This window comes from Apis laboriosa, unplaced genomic scaffold, assembly GCF_014066325.1.
Source record: "Apis laboriosa isolate Shangri-la unplaced genomic scaffold, ASM1406632v1 scaffold34_cov151, whole genome shotgun sequence".
NCBI classification, from domain to species: domain Eukaryota; kingdom Metazoa; phylum Arthropoda; class Insecta; order Hymenoptera; family Apidae; genus Apis; species Apis laboriosa.
In genome coordinates, this window is record NW_025222928.1 from 2,652,950 (window position 1) to 2,669,336 (window position 16,387).

The 16,387-nt window shown below is 33.0% G+C and overlaps 3 protein-coding genes across 6 annotated transcripts in view; 2 read left to right on the forward strand and 1 right to left on the reverse strand.

The window, feature by feature from the left end:
- The window catches only part of LOC122715167 (transcription factor kayak), a 30,827-nt gene extending 20,448 nt beyond the window's left edge, over positions 1 to 10,379 (forward strand). For 2 of the 4 annotated variants that reach the window (XM_043937115.1, XM_043937114.1), the window contains exons 2-3: positions 8,144 to 8,611; positions 8,832 to 10,379. In XM_043937115.1, coding sequence (XP_043793050.1) covers positions 8,144 to 8,611; positions 8,832 to 9,041 — 678 coding nt within the window. In that variant the 3' untranslated portion in view covers positions 9,042 to 10,379. Of the gene's footprint in view, positions 1 to 701; positions 1,159 to 7,526; positions 7,793 to 8,143; positions 8,612 to 8,831 lie in introns of those variants that run through there. The other 2 variants (XM_043937118.1, XM_043937119.1) reach the window with 2 other exon arrangements.
- LOC122715163 (ribosome-releasing factor 2, mitochondrial) lies at positions 9,390 to 16,341 on the reverse strand. Its single transcript, XM_043937110.1, has 4 exons — positions 16,096 to 16,341; positions 14,247 to 16,012; positions 12,234 to 12,380; positions 9,390 to 12,149 (listed from the first exon to the last, which is right to left on the reverse strand). Exons 1-4 carry the CDS (start codon positions 16,241 to 16,243, stop codon positions 11,979 to 11,981), a joined length of 2,232 nt encoding a protein of 743 aa, XP_043793045.1. The 5' UTR covers positions 16,244 to 16,341; the 3' UTR covers positions 9,390 to 11,978.
- On the forward strand, positions 12,240 to 14,234 carry LOC122715164. The gene is made up of 3 exons (XM_043937111.1): positions 12,240 to 12,751; positions 12,838 to 12,984; positions 13,071 to 14,234. The coding sequence occupies exons 1-3, from the start codon at positions 12,629 to 12,631 to the stop codon at positions 14,016 to 14,018; spliced, it is 1,218 nt and encodes a 405-aa protein (XP_043793046.1). The 5' UTR covers positions 12,240 to 12,628; the 3' UTR covers positions 14,019 to 14,234.
- Positions 16,342 to 16,387: the final 46 nt, after the last annotated feature.

Consider the following 16,387-nt stretch of genomic DNA (forward strand, 5'->3'; position numbering starts at 1 on the left):
GATAGAGTGAACCGATATTTCGGTATTTTTGCAGTTAGATTTCGACGCATTAGTATAAATTTTGTTTGTTGCGACGATTGCAGATAAATCGGCCAAAGTGGAAGGAAACTTCGGACCATTACGCGATTTCAAAAGAATGTCACTGTTGGCGAGCGGGGAACAATGGAGAAAGTCGTAAAGGCACCCCTTTCTTATCTGTTCGGTCATAAACATTGGCTACACACTTGCATTAACTACCGAAGGTTTACCTTCGAACGCTTTCACGAAGCATAAAACGCTTCCAACGTAAATATAATATTTGAGGGGGAAAATATTTGAAATTCATGATGATGAGTATTCATATCGGAATCTTTTATTAGATCACTACCTAACTATTGTGGATGATCATCTTGGATTTTTTTTTTTTTTTTTTTTTTACGAATTAATTATGCTAATTAATTATGTAATGCAATCATGAATTCTTGAAAAAATATTATCAAGATACGCGTAAAAAATAATGAAAATGTTCAACAGTGTAGCACATTGCAAATTAAACAAGGGCGCGGAAATCTCTCCCACCTTTTTCTCGCTCTTTCTCGTCGTCTCTTTCTGTCAAGCGCACATACTCGAAATTCGATGGTTATTTTTAGATTAGGTTTCCTCGTCGCGTATGGCCACGAAGAGCAAAGCGGCATCGAGAGACTCAGTGTAAGAGAGGCGTCGGTGGAGGACGCAGTGGTGACGAACTCTTTCGAAAAGTGAGAAAAAGAGCGGTGTAATACGAGGGAGGAGAATCGAGAGTGTAAAAAAAGCAGAGGGAGAAAAAGAGATAGAAAGAGGGGAGGGGAGGCGTACACCGACGTCCGAACGATCTCTCACGAACGAACGATCGACTGAAATTACTTTTTTTCTTATATCAACTCCCCCTAAATCCTTCATAACCCCATAAAAACCAGATCACTCGTCTTTTTCCCTTCAATCCCATTTCCTCAGTTCACTATAAAATTTTTCTTTCCTTTATCATTTTTCTTACATCTTTTTTTTATTTATTTAATAATTTCTTTCGACGACGAAACGAATAATTGAACGAAATAACCGATACCTCGAGCTATGGCAGCCACCGCCATGGATCCAGTCGACATTGCTAATATCCTCGCGCAGGAACTGCTTTATCAGCAGGTAACCTTACACATTGCAGATTCTGTTTTTTATTGAGATTTTTTATTTATGTTTTTTATTTTCCATGCTGCATGGCATGAAATTATTCTCCTCAATTTTTCTTTTTTATTGTCAAAAAAAAAAAAAATAATTTTATAATGTACGAAAATTATAGTGGTTACTGTCATTCTAACTATAACCTATTATGTATATCTATCGTACGTATAATCTATCCATCACACTTAAGTATGTATTCTGTTTTTTTGTTTACAACTAAACTAAAATGGCAGTGTCATTAGACAGAAGTTGTTGAAACAGCTGTGAGATTTATTTTGAAAGATATTGGTATCTAACTTGAGCTATATTTCCTATTTCCCTGCACCAACAAATAAATCCAGGCATTAAACTTAGGCATTGGACTTAGGCAACGTATCCTTATAAATAGGAACCTTGAAAAAACTTTGAAACAGTGAAAATATCTGATTGAATTATATACTACGATAGATTTAAAAAATATACAAACTGTCCTATTGTTTATAAAATTGTCGTGATAAGATAAAAACGAAAACGAATAATATTTAACATGAGGAAGAAAAAACAAGATTGATAAGAAAAAATTTGTATAATCCTAGTATAACACAACATTTATAAAATTCGTTACAAATTTATTACATATTTTTATTCAATCTATTATTTGATTAATAATCAATAATTAAAAATATTATTTATAACAAATAAAATTTTTGTTAATTATAAAAATTAGGAAAAATAGTGTCCTAGAATTAATTTACGATGGATTATTATGGTAATATGTAAAAGTTCTGATATAATATAATTAAATATAATAAAAGAATATTTAGAAGATTTTACTAATATGTCTTTAACAGATATACTCGAGGATAATCTATCTACCTATCATTATGAGGTAGTTTAAAGATCACGTTCAATTACATTGTACCGTCTCACAAAGTAACTTTCTGTTCGAAGAAAACAATTTTAAAGGACCTCGAGGGGCTTCGAAAGCGATCGTCTAAAATAAACACACCATTTGGCAAGCCTTCGAAATAGTGTTTCATTCACGCTGTGTGCACGGTTCAAGTCGAATACAGCGAATTAAGTCGAGTCGAGTTTGGAAGGAATCGCAAATTGGCAGAAACAACGTATCCACATTTATTGCGCGTTCCTTCCAATACACGTGCGATCTTGACGTTCTCGACGAGTTAGAAGACTAAAGAAAAAGGAGATACATGAGAAAGAAACAAATATGGCGGTCTCGGTCGCGCGACAGATGAACTTGAAGGAGAAAGTCTTTTCGATGTGCGAATACCGTGATTATCGAGCTACGTTAACGTATGTGGGACCATTATTGTGATGCGGATGAGCAAGAATTGTGCAACATTGTGCAATAACCATTGGACGTTCCACTGGCTTCGGTGAAACAAACAGATCGTAAACGAACGACCAGGTTGCGCGTGAAACCGCGGTATGAATATTTTTACGTACCCGTAAAGACCGCTGAAACTATACCGCGTTCCTTCGACAAAAACAACCCGTAGGAAAAAGTAACCTCGATGCTCGCAGCGCGATAATCGTGCCTCGTATAAAACTTCAACAAGTATCGTACTCATAACCCTGAAATTCATTTCCGGATGTTCAATGCCCTCTCATGAAATATATAGAAATGATCTTAAACGCAAACGTTTGCAAAATTTACGACTTTCTATAGATTTTTATTTTTATGATTTATAGTATATTGCATTGCATATTTTATCGTTATTTTATAATATAATGTAGTTAATAACTGATAATATATTTGCGACAAATGATAGGTTTGTTAATCGTGAATATTACTGAATATTACAGAATATTACGTTTTTATTCTAGATATAAGAGTCTGATAATAACTATATTTATACTCTCGCGTTTATCCTTACCAGGAATCTATATCTTTCGTAGTGTTACATTACGTGCGCATGCGCAAAGTTGCGGTGGTCCCCTGATTCGTATGTTTCTTTTATTTCTTATATAGGATTTTTTTCCTATTCGAGAAAATGTTACGACAGTATCTCACTGCGCTACATTTCGCAACGATTTTCTGGTTGCCGATATCGCCCTTTGTCTGCTCGTAACGCGGGCCCAGGGCAGATTAAAACAGCAAACGCATCTATTTATAGAAGGAGCGACCGTATGTGTTGCTTGAATACGTGTATTCGCGCGCGCGCGCGCGCGCATCCGTGTGCGGACTCTCTCTCTCTCTTTCTCTCTTCCTTGTCTTTAGTGTCGCGCACAACGGGAAAAAGGAGAGAGAATAACTGCATCGCAAAACGGAAGACAATGCATACCAATAGTAACATCGAAAAAAAGAATAACATGCATCTGCGTAAAATATTTCTCTACATTTTATTAGGAGGAGAGTGTTGATAATTAACATTTGATGATAATGTCCATTAGTGGTTATCTGTATTATTTTTCCTATAGTTCGTTTTCGTGACTTATTGCTCGATTAATTTTTAAAATCGCAATCTTGACGATAATTAAGACGATATTCTTGGAAATATATGTGCAATAATTTTGTCTTGGATTAGAAAATTTATTGTATTGATATTATATTTGTACTAATTCTATTTAAATTTATTATAAATCATGTATTTTATTATTATCAAATAACGTAATAAATTATTAATCAAAGATAAAATGAATAATCTATAGAAGATTATAAATCGTACGAATATTGTGTAAAGAAATATAATAGGATTATTAAATGTATTTTCTTTCGAGATTGATGTTTTGTGATAAATTTATGTACGTGCATGATAATAATTTATACAACAAATACATAGGCATTTGTTATAAACGTTTATTCACTAATAGAAAAATTAAAATTTTTTGATTTATTATTCTATTTGTTGCATTACGGAAAAAACACGCATCGCATGGACAAATGTTTCTACATACCTCAGGCATTAGATTAACGATGCATGATGCGATAGATACTAGAATTGAGAGTAGATTATACAGCTATTTCTAGAAATCATGCATATATGCATCTTGCCATTGCAACATGTTAATGCAAGACAATATATTCCAGATTAACTATCTACAAAAAAGATACGATTCTTAGAACTCTATAATTCCGTGTTAACTAATAATGTTAATCTAATATTTCTAATCTAAATTTAACGAATGGAAAAGCGTTTGATATTTGTAAAAATTAAGTTTATTCTTGTCATAGTACAAGATTTAAGTAGAATGAAACTTGAATAGAATGAGCGTTCTGACCATGACGCGATCTTCGGGCAGTCGTTGACTTGTCAGAACCTGCACAGACACGTCTGACAAAATGATACAGAGTTCATCCACCAGCGCCACATATCGTCTGACATATTCAAACTGACGATGCACTGGTAAGGTGAACGGCCCGTCGGTTAACGAATGTGCCGTGGTAATAATCGCAATCTCGTGATTGTTAAAAAATTGATAGCGCGAGCATTTCCTTTTATTAATCTTTAACCACGGAATGTTAACCTTTGAAATTTAAGTTACGCTTTGTTTAACATTTTTGTTCTGTTACCTATACCTATATCTATTTAAATTTGAACTGATTGATAATAAGAACATTTGTTTGCGTTACACATATATTTTTTTTTAATGAATTACACAATAAAATTAATTCATTAACGCATAAGATTAGATTAAATTAAAAAAAATTGTTTTTGATGATTTAGTGATAGAAATTAATAAAATGTATTTTCGTAGATAAACATAACCTGAGTCAAGATTATAAATTCGATAATCTTTCAGTGCAAATAGATAGATATCGTTTTTTTATGTTTTATAGATAAACGAAATCGAATATACCTTCTTTTTCTTTTCTCTCTGATTTCCTTCTTTTTCTTTAAAGGGTTATTATGATATGACGGAGAGAACCACACCTTTGTCAATCGTTTTTGATCTGATATAAGCTCAGTTATAGGAAGTAAATAAAACCCGATAACTCTTCATGCTGATAAATACCGATGCGTTTCTAAATTTATAAAATTTATTATAACTACCATTTATAATGGAATCGCTTTTTTTCATAGCGGTCGAAGCTATAAATTTCGGATCGTGCCAAATCGAGAAAACATACCGAGTACGTGACATCTTCCAAGTGCATATACATATATTGTCTGATTTATGCGCATGCGCATCAATTCTAGCTTACGGCAAAGTACGAACTTGTACGAAGGTCGAGGCGATAAATTAACCTCGTCTAGTATAAGTTTTTGTGCATAAAAATATGAAGGAATATTCAATTTACATTCGAAAATTTTTTTGATATTTATAAAAAAAATGTGCTTTCATACATTGAAATGAAAAATACAGTATAAAAGATTTTAATAAGGTTATCGATTCTTCTCATTATTTATGATTTTTTGTGATAATTTTTAGATAAATGGATTCAATTAATTCATTCATTTAATTTCAAATTGAATTGAAATTTTGTTCTATTATTATCTATATCTCAAAACATGGAATTTTACCGTACCTCAAAACTGAAATTCGTGACGCGCGAAAACGATTTAGTAACGTCTATGTTTATCGTTCCGGACATTCCTTAAGTTTTCGCGTGAACTGCGAGCGGATAGGTGGGTGAATCTTGTGGGTGGGTGATTACTCTTCTGTTAAACTTGTTACTTTTTGGTATGCTAAGTAATTTTAGCGATGATACGTATAAAAACATGGTTCTCGATTATAAACCGTAATTTTATTATAAATATATGCATAATAAATTTTCTCTTAGATACGAAGGAATTGATTATTTTACTGAGACATTAAAATTTGATTCACAAAGCATATTCGCATTTTATCAGATGTTAATAAACTGATAATTGCTATATATATAATATTCAACGGTATAGAATATATTTTAAAAACTAGAGAATTATGAGATTACTGATTTATATTTCTAATAAAATCAGATTAATCCAAACAAATTAATTATATCATTTAAATAATGATTCTAGAATTCAATTTTTATAATTTATTTTTAAAGTTCAGCAGACTTTATATCTTAATAAAAAAGAAACAAAAGATCAAATATGATGAAGTGTAATGTTAAGTTAATTACAAGATGGAATGGAAAGATCATTGACGATTTATCGCGATTTTTCTGATCGGTGTGCAATTCTTGTGTGATGATGCTTGAACTCTAAGAATTGTTTTTACGTATGCTATCTATCGCAAATCGGCCTTCGTTAACGATCAGTATAGCTTGTAATTTTAAAGATGATAGGCCTCGGTTCTTTGGTGTCGTTGTCTCGTCTCCTTATGAGAGTGAAGGACGCGATTCTTCTCCTTCCTGCGTCCTTTTGTGCTTTCTGGGAAACGTGTGCGTCGGGTATAATACATCGCGCGCGTGTCCCCGTCTGCCGATTGGTCAATGCGATAATGGCGAACGCGAGGTTGTCGCTACGTGAGCTGCGATTCGAGCCAAGTCATTAATATCGTCCGTAGTTGGAGACATATACACTTTTATAACGTCGATGAAATCCATTGGGTTGCCCGACGATTGTTTTTCACGGACAATTGTTCGTGCCACGAAACACGTCGTCGAATCGGTTTTTCGATATCTAAATCATTGGTTTTGATTTCATTACGTATAGGGAAGAATAGAGACGACAGGTGGCGTGTTCGATGTCATACCCTCGAAGCGATATGCTACATATACATCCATGCTAACGTATTCTGTGCACCTGTTCATACTTAATGTCGAAAGATTAACATCTCTTATTGTTAATACCGTATGTTATGAGAGTCGTATTAAAATTATGATTGAGTGTCACGTAAGGTCGTTAAATGGTGTAATTTTTGAAAGGCCCGCCATTACTATTTTCGGATGCAAGGTAACCAAGATTGGAACGTGTAAACAGAATTCAAGATCGGGGATTGAGAAGGGAGGTCGATCGTTGGATAATTACATATTAGGAATGTCGCGATAATTCGTCGTAATTTTAGCGATGATGATAACCGATAAACACAATATATAGCTTGAAACGTTGACAACCCTTGAACGATCTAGTTTGTACCGATAGCTTATCGAGTTATTGGATCACGGATATTTTTATCGGGAAGATCTTGGTGGATTAGCGGTACGAAGTGATATCGAAGCAAAAAGGCGAAATGATAACGTTGATGGAAATATCGCGTATCTCTCTGTTAGTGATCTCTCCTTTTCTTAATTCTTTTTCTGACTACTTGCGTAACGCCCTCTTTTTCCTTGAAATGAAAGCGTTTATTGGAATTGGTTTCATTGCCTAACAGCACCTTGTCGATAATCCGATGAATTTTTTTTTTTTTTTTTTGTTTTATATATATATCTGATCGGGTAATAAACTGAGTGGTGATCTAATGCGCAATTCGTTTGAAAGGCAATCGCGTTCCACAGCCACCGTCGAAAAACATCGGTTTCCTAACTGTTTTGTTATCTCTCCACATCTGGTAAACTCGCGTTTTGTGCTGTGTTGCACGGTCATCGAGCTGTGCGCTAGTCGCTCGTATAATGCGCGTGTTATCATTATCATTACTGAAAAATAATATATCAATTTCGTTAATTCTATGTTGATTTTATGCTGATTTCGCATAACCGTGGAGGCTAATGTTTGGACAGCGCTTAGTAAGTTTGCTTTTTGCGGTTTAGACAAACAAGGTGTTATTTTTAGTGCAGTGCAGGTGCTGAAATAATAAGAATACTTCAAACAATTGTAACATTATCTAAGGTTTAAAACACAATTTAATCAAGTCTCTAAATAAGGTACACAGATTTGTCTCATATAATAATCGAATAGAACAAAGAGAAAATAATTTTTCGAAGAATTTTGCATCAAACATATGGATGTTCATCGATACTAAGCTATATTGTTTTATCCATCAAGCACGTTCCACACTTTTTTTTTTTTTTTAAATTAAAATCGTTATTAAGAAAAAAAATCATTGCATAAATTAATTGCATACGTATTCGTTACAGCTTGTTTCCCTGGACGGTCTGCACAGCGGAGTGCCGACCAGGACGACGCCGACGTTGACGCCAACGACGCTCCGGAGTATCGAACAGACTTTTCTGGAGCTGACCAGTGAGTCAGCGTCGCACAGTCGCGAAGCAGGGTTCGTCCCACCGTTGGTGGAACCTTCGCAACCGACGCCGGCACAAACGCAAAACACGGCGGCGCATCACGTTGTTACCACCACCGTCGCCGCCCCTGTGGCCACCAATACCACCCTCGTGGACAGTCAACAGACGCAACCACAGCAGCCACAGCAGTCGCAACAGCCGCAGCAGCCAGCGAGGCGCAATATGGGTGGTAGGAGGCCCACCAGGACGATCGGGATGACTCCCGAGGAGGAAGAGAGACGACAGATTCGCAGAGAAAGAAATAAAATGGCAGCAGCTAGATGCCGCAAGCGAAGAATGGATCACACCAATGCCCTGTTAGAAGTAAATAATCGATGGAATCTATTTTGAATTTCAATTTCAATTTTAATCAAAGAAAATAGTTTCAGTATATTTAATATGCTTGGGTTGGTGAAGAAAAATTTTAATTACAAACTTTTCTTTTTCTTTTTTTAATGATTGTCTTTTCAAATAGAAACGATAATCGTAAGGATGAGTATTATGTACAGTTTCTTATCTTTTTCTTTATGAATTTATTTGACAGGAGACTGAGGGTTTGGAACAGAAGAAACAGAGTTTGCAAGAAGAGATACAACAGCTGCAACAGGCCAAAGACGAGCTCGAGTTTATCCTGGAAGCTCACAGAGCAGTCTGCCGACTTCGTTCCGCGTCTCCTCCGGATGTGAAACCCGTGATTACCGATGAGCGTTCGAATCTTAACTTCGAACCGATTCGAAGTTTTTCAATACTGTGAAAATTCGAATCCTTCGAGCATGATTCGATACTTAAAACCCTTGAAACTCTCGATAAATCTTAAATCTTGAATCTTGGTAATATTTTGAGTCTTCAAAGATTCAAAAGTTTAAGATTTATCAGGACTTTCAAGAGTCTTTAACTATCGGATCATGTTCGAAGTAATTCAATGTTTTCACCACGTGTATATAATTCGAAGCGATTCGAAAGCGTTTCAAAGCGCATCACTACCCGTGATGTAGGATCGGGATCTCCATACCTGACAAACAGGAGCAATAACAACGAGGAAGAAGAAGGTACTTTTGCCTTATCTCCCCTCGATTCTTATGTTTGAGGATTATAATCCAGGAGGTATGGAAGCATCTACGACTACACGAGGCAGCGACGATGATGACGAAATTAAAAAAAAAAATTGTATTTTTAAAGAACCAAGCGAAAGGATGCACATCTCCTGGAAAAAATTAAGAATTTCTGTTGAACTAGGAGAGTGTGTTCGAACACGAAGACAAAGAAGTAGAGTACGCTTTAAATATTCAGGGAATCAGTACAGGATAGCCGAGTATTGTAGGATTAGAGCCTTCCCATACCTAAAAAAATAGGAATAATAATAATGAGGAATTAAGAGGGCGTTTTGGCGATAGCCACATTTTTCTTTAACTTTAACTCATTTTTCTTCTCCTAATTTGATATACATTTTTCTCGTTTTAAATTAATATTCTCCAAAGACAAATAATGTTTTAATAGATAATCGTATAACGAAACTCATTTTCTTTCTCTCTCTCTCTCTTTCTCTCTCTCTGCAAAATACATTTCGAGAAAAGAATTCAACAAGCCCATCTTCGTTCCTCGTTCATCGTGGCGGTTCTTGCCCTCTTTGTATAACACATAATTTTCCATATCAAATTGTTCTTACGTATCAAATATATTTTATTCGGGATCATCTTCGTTCGATTCTCGTCGATTGCCCTCGTTCGATCCCGATCCTCGCGAAATAACATTATATTCTTGGAATCGCTCTTCACTCACCAACCAATACTCTAGTCCAATATATTCGATCTCTCTCGCTCGGTCCTCAATCACTCGACATCCACGTTACACTTTCACATTTGTAATTATACTCTACAAATTTGTCATTTTCATCAACTGTTTGTTCATTGTATTTGAGAAGATAAAGAGATCGTGTGTACCATTTCATCGATTGATGAGAAGACACGCGTTTTGATTGCATTTTTCCAATGGTATTGAAAGATGAATTTCCTGTTTGTATATACGAGGCAAAAGACTCGTTTTTATTGTGAGAAAACGATAAGATAATAAAAATCGACACAATGACAATGTTTATTATATGTATATGTATTATCCAATTGTATAAAGATGAATCGAGTTGACCTTTGTTGCGAGATTCTGGTAATTTTTTATGACGAGAATATTTTACTAGAATCGTATATCGAAAAATTCAGTATTTGTGTTTCTATCATGGATTCACGCATCGTAAAATAAACTTGTCGAAAACATTTGCATCTTTATGAAAAGTACTTTTTGATAAATTCGATTTTGCCAATGACAAAAATAAAGAAAAAAAGGAAGAAAAATGGGATATTCCTTGTTAATAACATGCGCTTTAGGAAACGTGAATCGCATAGACATTCGAAAAAAGAAGCGAAGTATTTTTTTGCATCATTTAATAATGAATAATTGTAGACACACAAGTGTGTTTACAGGCAAGTGATATATAATATATTGTACGTAATTGTATTTATTTATTATTTCGTGCGAACGTTTTTACGCAAACGAATTAGAATTATATAAAAAAAAAAACCGAGGGTATTAAAATTTCCACGGTTTTCTCTTTCATTTTTTTTTTTTTTTTTTTTTATATATAAAAAATATCGCCATGGTTGGCGAAAAATTAATTTTTTATAATAATTACTGTATTGTCAGTTGAAAAAAATAAGCCGAGCTTAGAAGTTTAAGACGTTCGGTTTTAGCGCTCAAGAACCATATTTCGTAGATTAAGAACGCGTTTATAAGGGCCACACCTTTGAATCGTGCCTGATTTTCAATCATGCGTCATACAGCACAATTCAAAGGTAATAAACCAGCGGCTCGACGGGAAAATATATGTATATATTACACATATATTTTTTTTATCGAGAATTCAGTCCTGTTTTCGTCGCATTCCCAAGAAACTGAGAATCGCGCCGAAACCGCTTCCGATTACGCGTACAAACGGAAGTGGAAGATTTTTACGTGCAAATGACGTGTTTACAAGTCTCTCACCCTATTACATGTAATCCCTCCATACATATAATATATATACATACATATATTTTACTATGTATGACATTTTTGCATGATCTTTAAGCAATATTAATATATTTATGCGCGGCTGCTGCTTGCGAGGCTGGCCGGTATTTCTTCGATAAGACTTCCTTCTTTTTCTTACATTTTCTCCCTTTTTTTTTTTCTTTCCTTTTCTTTTTTTACTATTATATATAAATATACTATGTATAAATTTTTAGGTAAAGATACCATTTTTACAAGCTGCTCGATTTCAGCCACGTAATCGGCGGCCGCGATCGATGATCGTAAATAAGAAAGAAGAATTGTAAAGCACCATTGATAAATGCTGCAATATATTTTGATTAGATCGAATGAATAAAGGAACGATCGAGTATGTAATTTTGTCCAAGAATAATAATGTGTTTTTAATTTTGTGTATCGTACCGATTACTTCGCATGGAAATCTCTTTACGGAGAGATAGAGATTGAGAAAAAAATTGATTCATTCATGATTTTTAATTATTAAATGGATTAATTTGTAAATAATTTTCATAAATCTATCTTTGTACAATTAAATTCTTAAAATACAACGAATATTTGATTTGAATGATATCGTATGATTTTGAAAAGAGTTTTCTAATTTTTATTTTTTTATTTAACGATAATAAAAACCAGTTACTCTTTTAATCGCATCTGCTTCACTGGCTGAATCCATTAATTCGTAGTGATCGAATTCCAACGTAAACGTTGCATGTCCTGACGAAATTATCCTCACCGTCGTTGAATATCCTAATAATTCGGCTAATGGGGCAAGACAGTAGACTATCTGTTTTCATAATTCATAGTTATATCACTTTTGATCTATTATTGATCTATTATTATTTTAAAAGAGAAGAAGGAATATTTTTACCTTGTTTTGTTTAAAGACATCAATGTACTTTACTTCTGCGCGCCTTTTTGCCAAGTCTTTGAGGATAACGCTTAAATAATCTTCAGGAACTACAATCTCCAATCGCATTATCGGTTCTAAAAGAGCAACGCCAGCACTCTTCATTAACTAAAATACATACACAAGTTATAACTATTTCTATTATTAACGAGCCATATATGTACAAATAATATGTATAAATATCTATAAATAAGACAAATCAAAAACAATTGTTCTTGATAGGGAAAAGATTAAAAGAATATAGATCAAGTATTTGAAGTCTGTCACAAGAAAACAAACGAAGAAAAAAATGTAAATTTTAAAGTATTAAATTTGCACAAATGCTTTTGCCTTTTGTGAAATAATTTCGTAATTTCATGATTTCTGGATATGTGTCTTTGTTATATAGTATCAGCGAAAAACCTTTAGAGTATTGGAGTAAGCAACAGTCACAGTCGGGTCGTATTCGTAAAATCTTAGATTCGGATTTATTAGAAAATGTAGGTTAATTTTGATAACTGCTACTATATTAACTATTGTTTACTTTTAATCAATGAACTTTAAATTACTATTAAATGATGGATAGGTGATCGAGTTACAAGATTTCGAACAACATGGGTATGGGACTTCCATCACTTGTCCCTCTGATTCTTCTCAATTTCTCAATATCAAATTGCCAATTTTAGTTGTAGTTATAAAGAACTTGAATCTACAATGTCGTATACAATTGCAGGTAATATTCTATAAATAATAATAATCATTTTAAAAATGTATTTCTTATTTTTAAATTGTATAAATAATGTTTATATATCAAATTAGATAATGGACAATCAAAATTGTTTGCATAATTTTCAATTCACGAATTTGGAATCGGAGAAACAAAATTCTAAGGCTGTAATTTGTCGCGTGAAGGTGAAGCTAGAAACCGGTTGGAATAAATTAGAATTGAATTTAGCAAGTTTAACGCAAACTGCTTTCAAGCAAGAATATGCTACTGCGCAAAGAATTCAAATTTGCGGCAATTGTCGTTTGCGTAGAATATATTTCATAGACAAACATTATGACGATCAAGAAGTTTGTCCAACGTTATATCACAAATTTCTTGATTCTTATATGCTAAAATGGGGTATTCATACTGTAGAAAGAGCTACGCAAACTAATGCGAAAAAGATCAAGAGCAAATTGAAGAGTAACAATTTGAAATTCTCGAAACAATTCAGTATTGAAGATCTAAGTGCTGGAGAAACTACTAGACAAAATTGTTCTAAAATTGTTTCTACCGTATCAAAATTGACCGATGAAGACTTTTTAAGAAATTTACAGATCAAGACAGATATATTGATCAACGAATTCTTCAACAGGCAGGACACTAAACTTTTACAAGTCTCAGAACTGAAAGACAATACTGCAATGAAGCCTTATGCTTTTCCAATACTACACTCGAAGAAACCGTTCAATTATAATCGTATTTCAGAAGATGCATTAAAAAGAATTGGTGTTTTGCGAACGTTTACGGAAACTTATATATGCAACGAGGAAAAACGTAAAGAGAGTAATATGATACAGGAAAACTGGAAGCATAGATACTTTTTTCCTCAAGAGAAATCTTTGATTAACAACGATTTAACGAAAAAGATTTTAAGCAAAAGAATATTGGAACGAAAACCGAAATCTTTGCTTCTATTGTCTGAATTGAAATCTGAAAAGAAACAGATTTCTGAGATGAAGAAGATTGACGAGCAATCTAAACGTGACGAAAGTATTTAAACGATATGACTATCGATTAAATTAAAAAATTATCAATTGATTTATTTTTAATATTAATTGTAATAATATTAAAATTTTGTTTCTTTTGTTTAATACCATTTCTTGAAGTTTCTTGTAGTTCAAAATCAAAAACAGTTTTTCCTTATCAACGTTTTTTTAGTCATTACTTATAATTTTGAATATTTCTTTATTATAAATATGTAAAGAAAAACAAAGGAAAAAAATTACCTGTCTAATACATTGTGAAACAGCAGCATTAATTATCGACGAGGTAGCATTTGGTCCATATTCTAAATTATGCAGTTTAATACCCATATTTAAGATAGGATAAGATAATTTTGGTCCGTTTAAAAGAACTGATTTAACACTATTTTTCACAACTTTCATTATATTCTTTGGTATTTTAGTATTAATATAATCCATCGATTTGTCTAATAAGAAAGTCTCTTTATCTTCATAATTTGGTATTAATGACATGGTTATTGTAACTTTTGTATTAATATCTCCTATTTTATATTCACTCGAAAAAGTATCTTGAATAGGTTCCTTGATAGTCTCTCTGTAGGAAATTTGCAAGGGGCCTAAATCGGCATCGATTTTATATTCCGTATTAATTCTTTCTTTAATAATTTCGAGATGTAATTCACCCATGCCTCCAAGTACAATCTGACCAGTCTCTTCATTTTGAGTAACTCTCAAACTTGGATCTTCTCTTTCAAGTTCTTGGAGAGCCTTTTCTAAAGCTGTTTGCATAGATAACGATGGTGCTTCTATCGAACAGAAAAAGACTGGTTCTAATGTCTTTGAATTGTAATCAAATATTTTATCCACATCTTCTGGTTTAACATCTTTTTGCGCTTTCAGTTTTTTTTCTGCTTCTTCTATCGCTGTTGATCCTACTGATATTAAATCACCGGCTGAGGTACTTGTTAATCCTGTTATCGCTGCAATATTACCCTGTGAAATTTTTTTTATTTCTTCGTATTCATCAGCGTATGCGATATACAATTTTCCTACTTGTTCTTTTTTTTCTGTACGAACATTATATAATTTTGTACCTTTCTCTATGCTACCATTATAAATTCTAAAAAATGTGATCGGTCCTTTTTGTTTATCATGAACGACTTTAAATGCTCTGGCACATAATTTATTATCAAAACAATGATAATACTTAGAATGTTTACTTGCATTGGGTGATGGTAAATATAATAATATACTGTCCATTAAAGGTTGTACTCCTATATTTTTATAAGAACTACCTAAAAGTACAGGAACACCTTTTCTATTTATGGTTGCCCTATATAAAGAATCAGCCAGCATTTGTGGTGTTATTGCATCTAAAGATTCCTGTTCTATAATTGTATCAGCCAATTTGTCATCCATATTGGACAATTTATCAGTTAAATCTCTACGCTTTTCATTTGCCATTTCCCATAAAGCTTTATCCTTATCTTCAGTTAATTTGAATCTAGAAAGTTTCTTGCCCATATCTTTTTTATCAAATATAATTTTTTCTAAAGAAATAGTATCTACGATTCCTTCTAAAATTCCTTTTTCTTTAATTGGAAATTGTACAGGCAAAACTTCTGTGTGCAATTTAGATTCAATAGATTTTAAACTAGTATCAAAATTAGCATCTATTCTATCCATTTTATTTATATAAATAATTCTTGGTATATCATATTTATCAGCTTGTCTACATACTGTTAATGTTTGAGCCTCGACACCTGCACTTCCATCTAATATAACTACTGCTCCATCTAATACTCTTAAAGTTTGCTCCACTTCCATTGTGAAGTCAATATGTCCTGGGGTATCAATTAAATTAATACAATAATTTTTCCATTCAAATGTCACCGCTGCAGAGGTTATTGTTATACCGCGTTGACGTTCCTGATCCATATAATCTGTTACTGTATTTCCATGATGAACTTCTCCCATATGTTTAATAAGCCCCGAATAATATAGCATTCTTTCTGTGGTAGTAGTTTTTCCTAGAAAATCATTATCAAAATAGTGAATTCATAAAAATAAAAATTTGTATAGGTTAATAGTGACAAGTATATCATAAACGAACCAGCATCAATATGTGCCAAAATTCCAATGTTTCGAATTTTCGAAATTTCATGTTCTCCATGTTCTTTTTTTATAATTGTGGTTCCTTTTGATACGTATCTTTTTTGAATCGTACCCCATGGAGTCTTTATTAATTTAGATGTAAACATGATTCTTAACCTATACGTTTATATATATTTGAATTTAAAGAATGAAATAGGACACAATGTTATTAATTATAAACAATTCATTCATTCAGGATTCATTTAAATACGATAAAAAATATATAATTTAAAATATGTAAATATGTAATA

What these genes read in the sequence shown, in the direction of transcription:
- LOC122715163 (XM_043937110.1), bottom strand. Translation starts at nt 16,243, where the DNA reads ATGTTTACATCTAAATTAATAAAGACTCCATGGGGTACGATTCAAAAA. An exon ending in TTTGGCACATATTGATGCTG is followed by an intron (nt 16,013 to 16,095) that starts GTTCGTTTATGA and finishes ATGATTTTCTAG; the next exon opens with GAAAAACTACTACCACAGAA. An exon ending in ATGTCTTTAAACAAAACAAG is followed by an intron (nt 12,150 to 12,233) that starts GTAAAAATATTC and finishes TTATGAAAACAG; the next exon opens with ATAGTCTACTGTCTTGCCCC.
- LOC122715164 (XM_043937111.1), top strand. Translation starts at nt 12,629, where the DNA reads ATGATTTCTGGATATGTGTCTTTGTTATATAGTATCAGCGAAAAACCT. An exon ending in ATTCGGATTTATTAGAAAAT is followed by an intron (nt 12,752 to 12,837) that starts GTAGGTTAATTT and finishes AATGATGGATAG; the next exon opens with GTGATCGAGTTACAAGATTT. An exon ending in AATGTCGTATACAATTGCAG is followed by an intron (nt 12,985 to 13,070) that starts GTAATATTCTAT and finishes ATATCAAATTAG; the next exon opens with ATAATGGACAATCAAAATTG.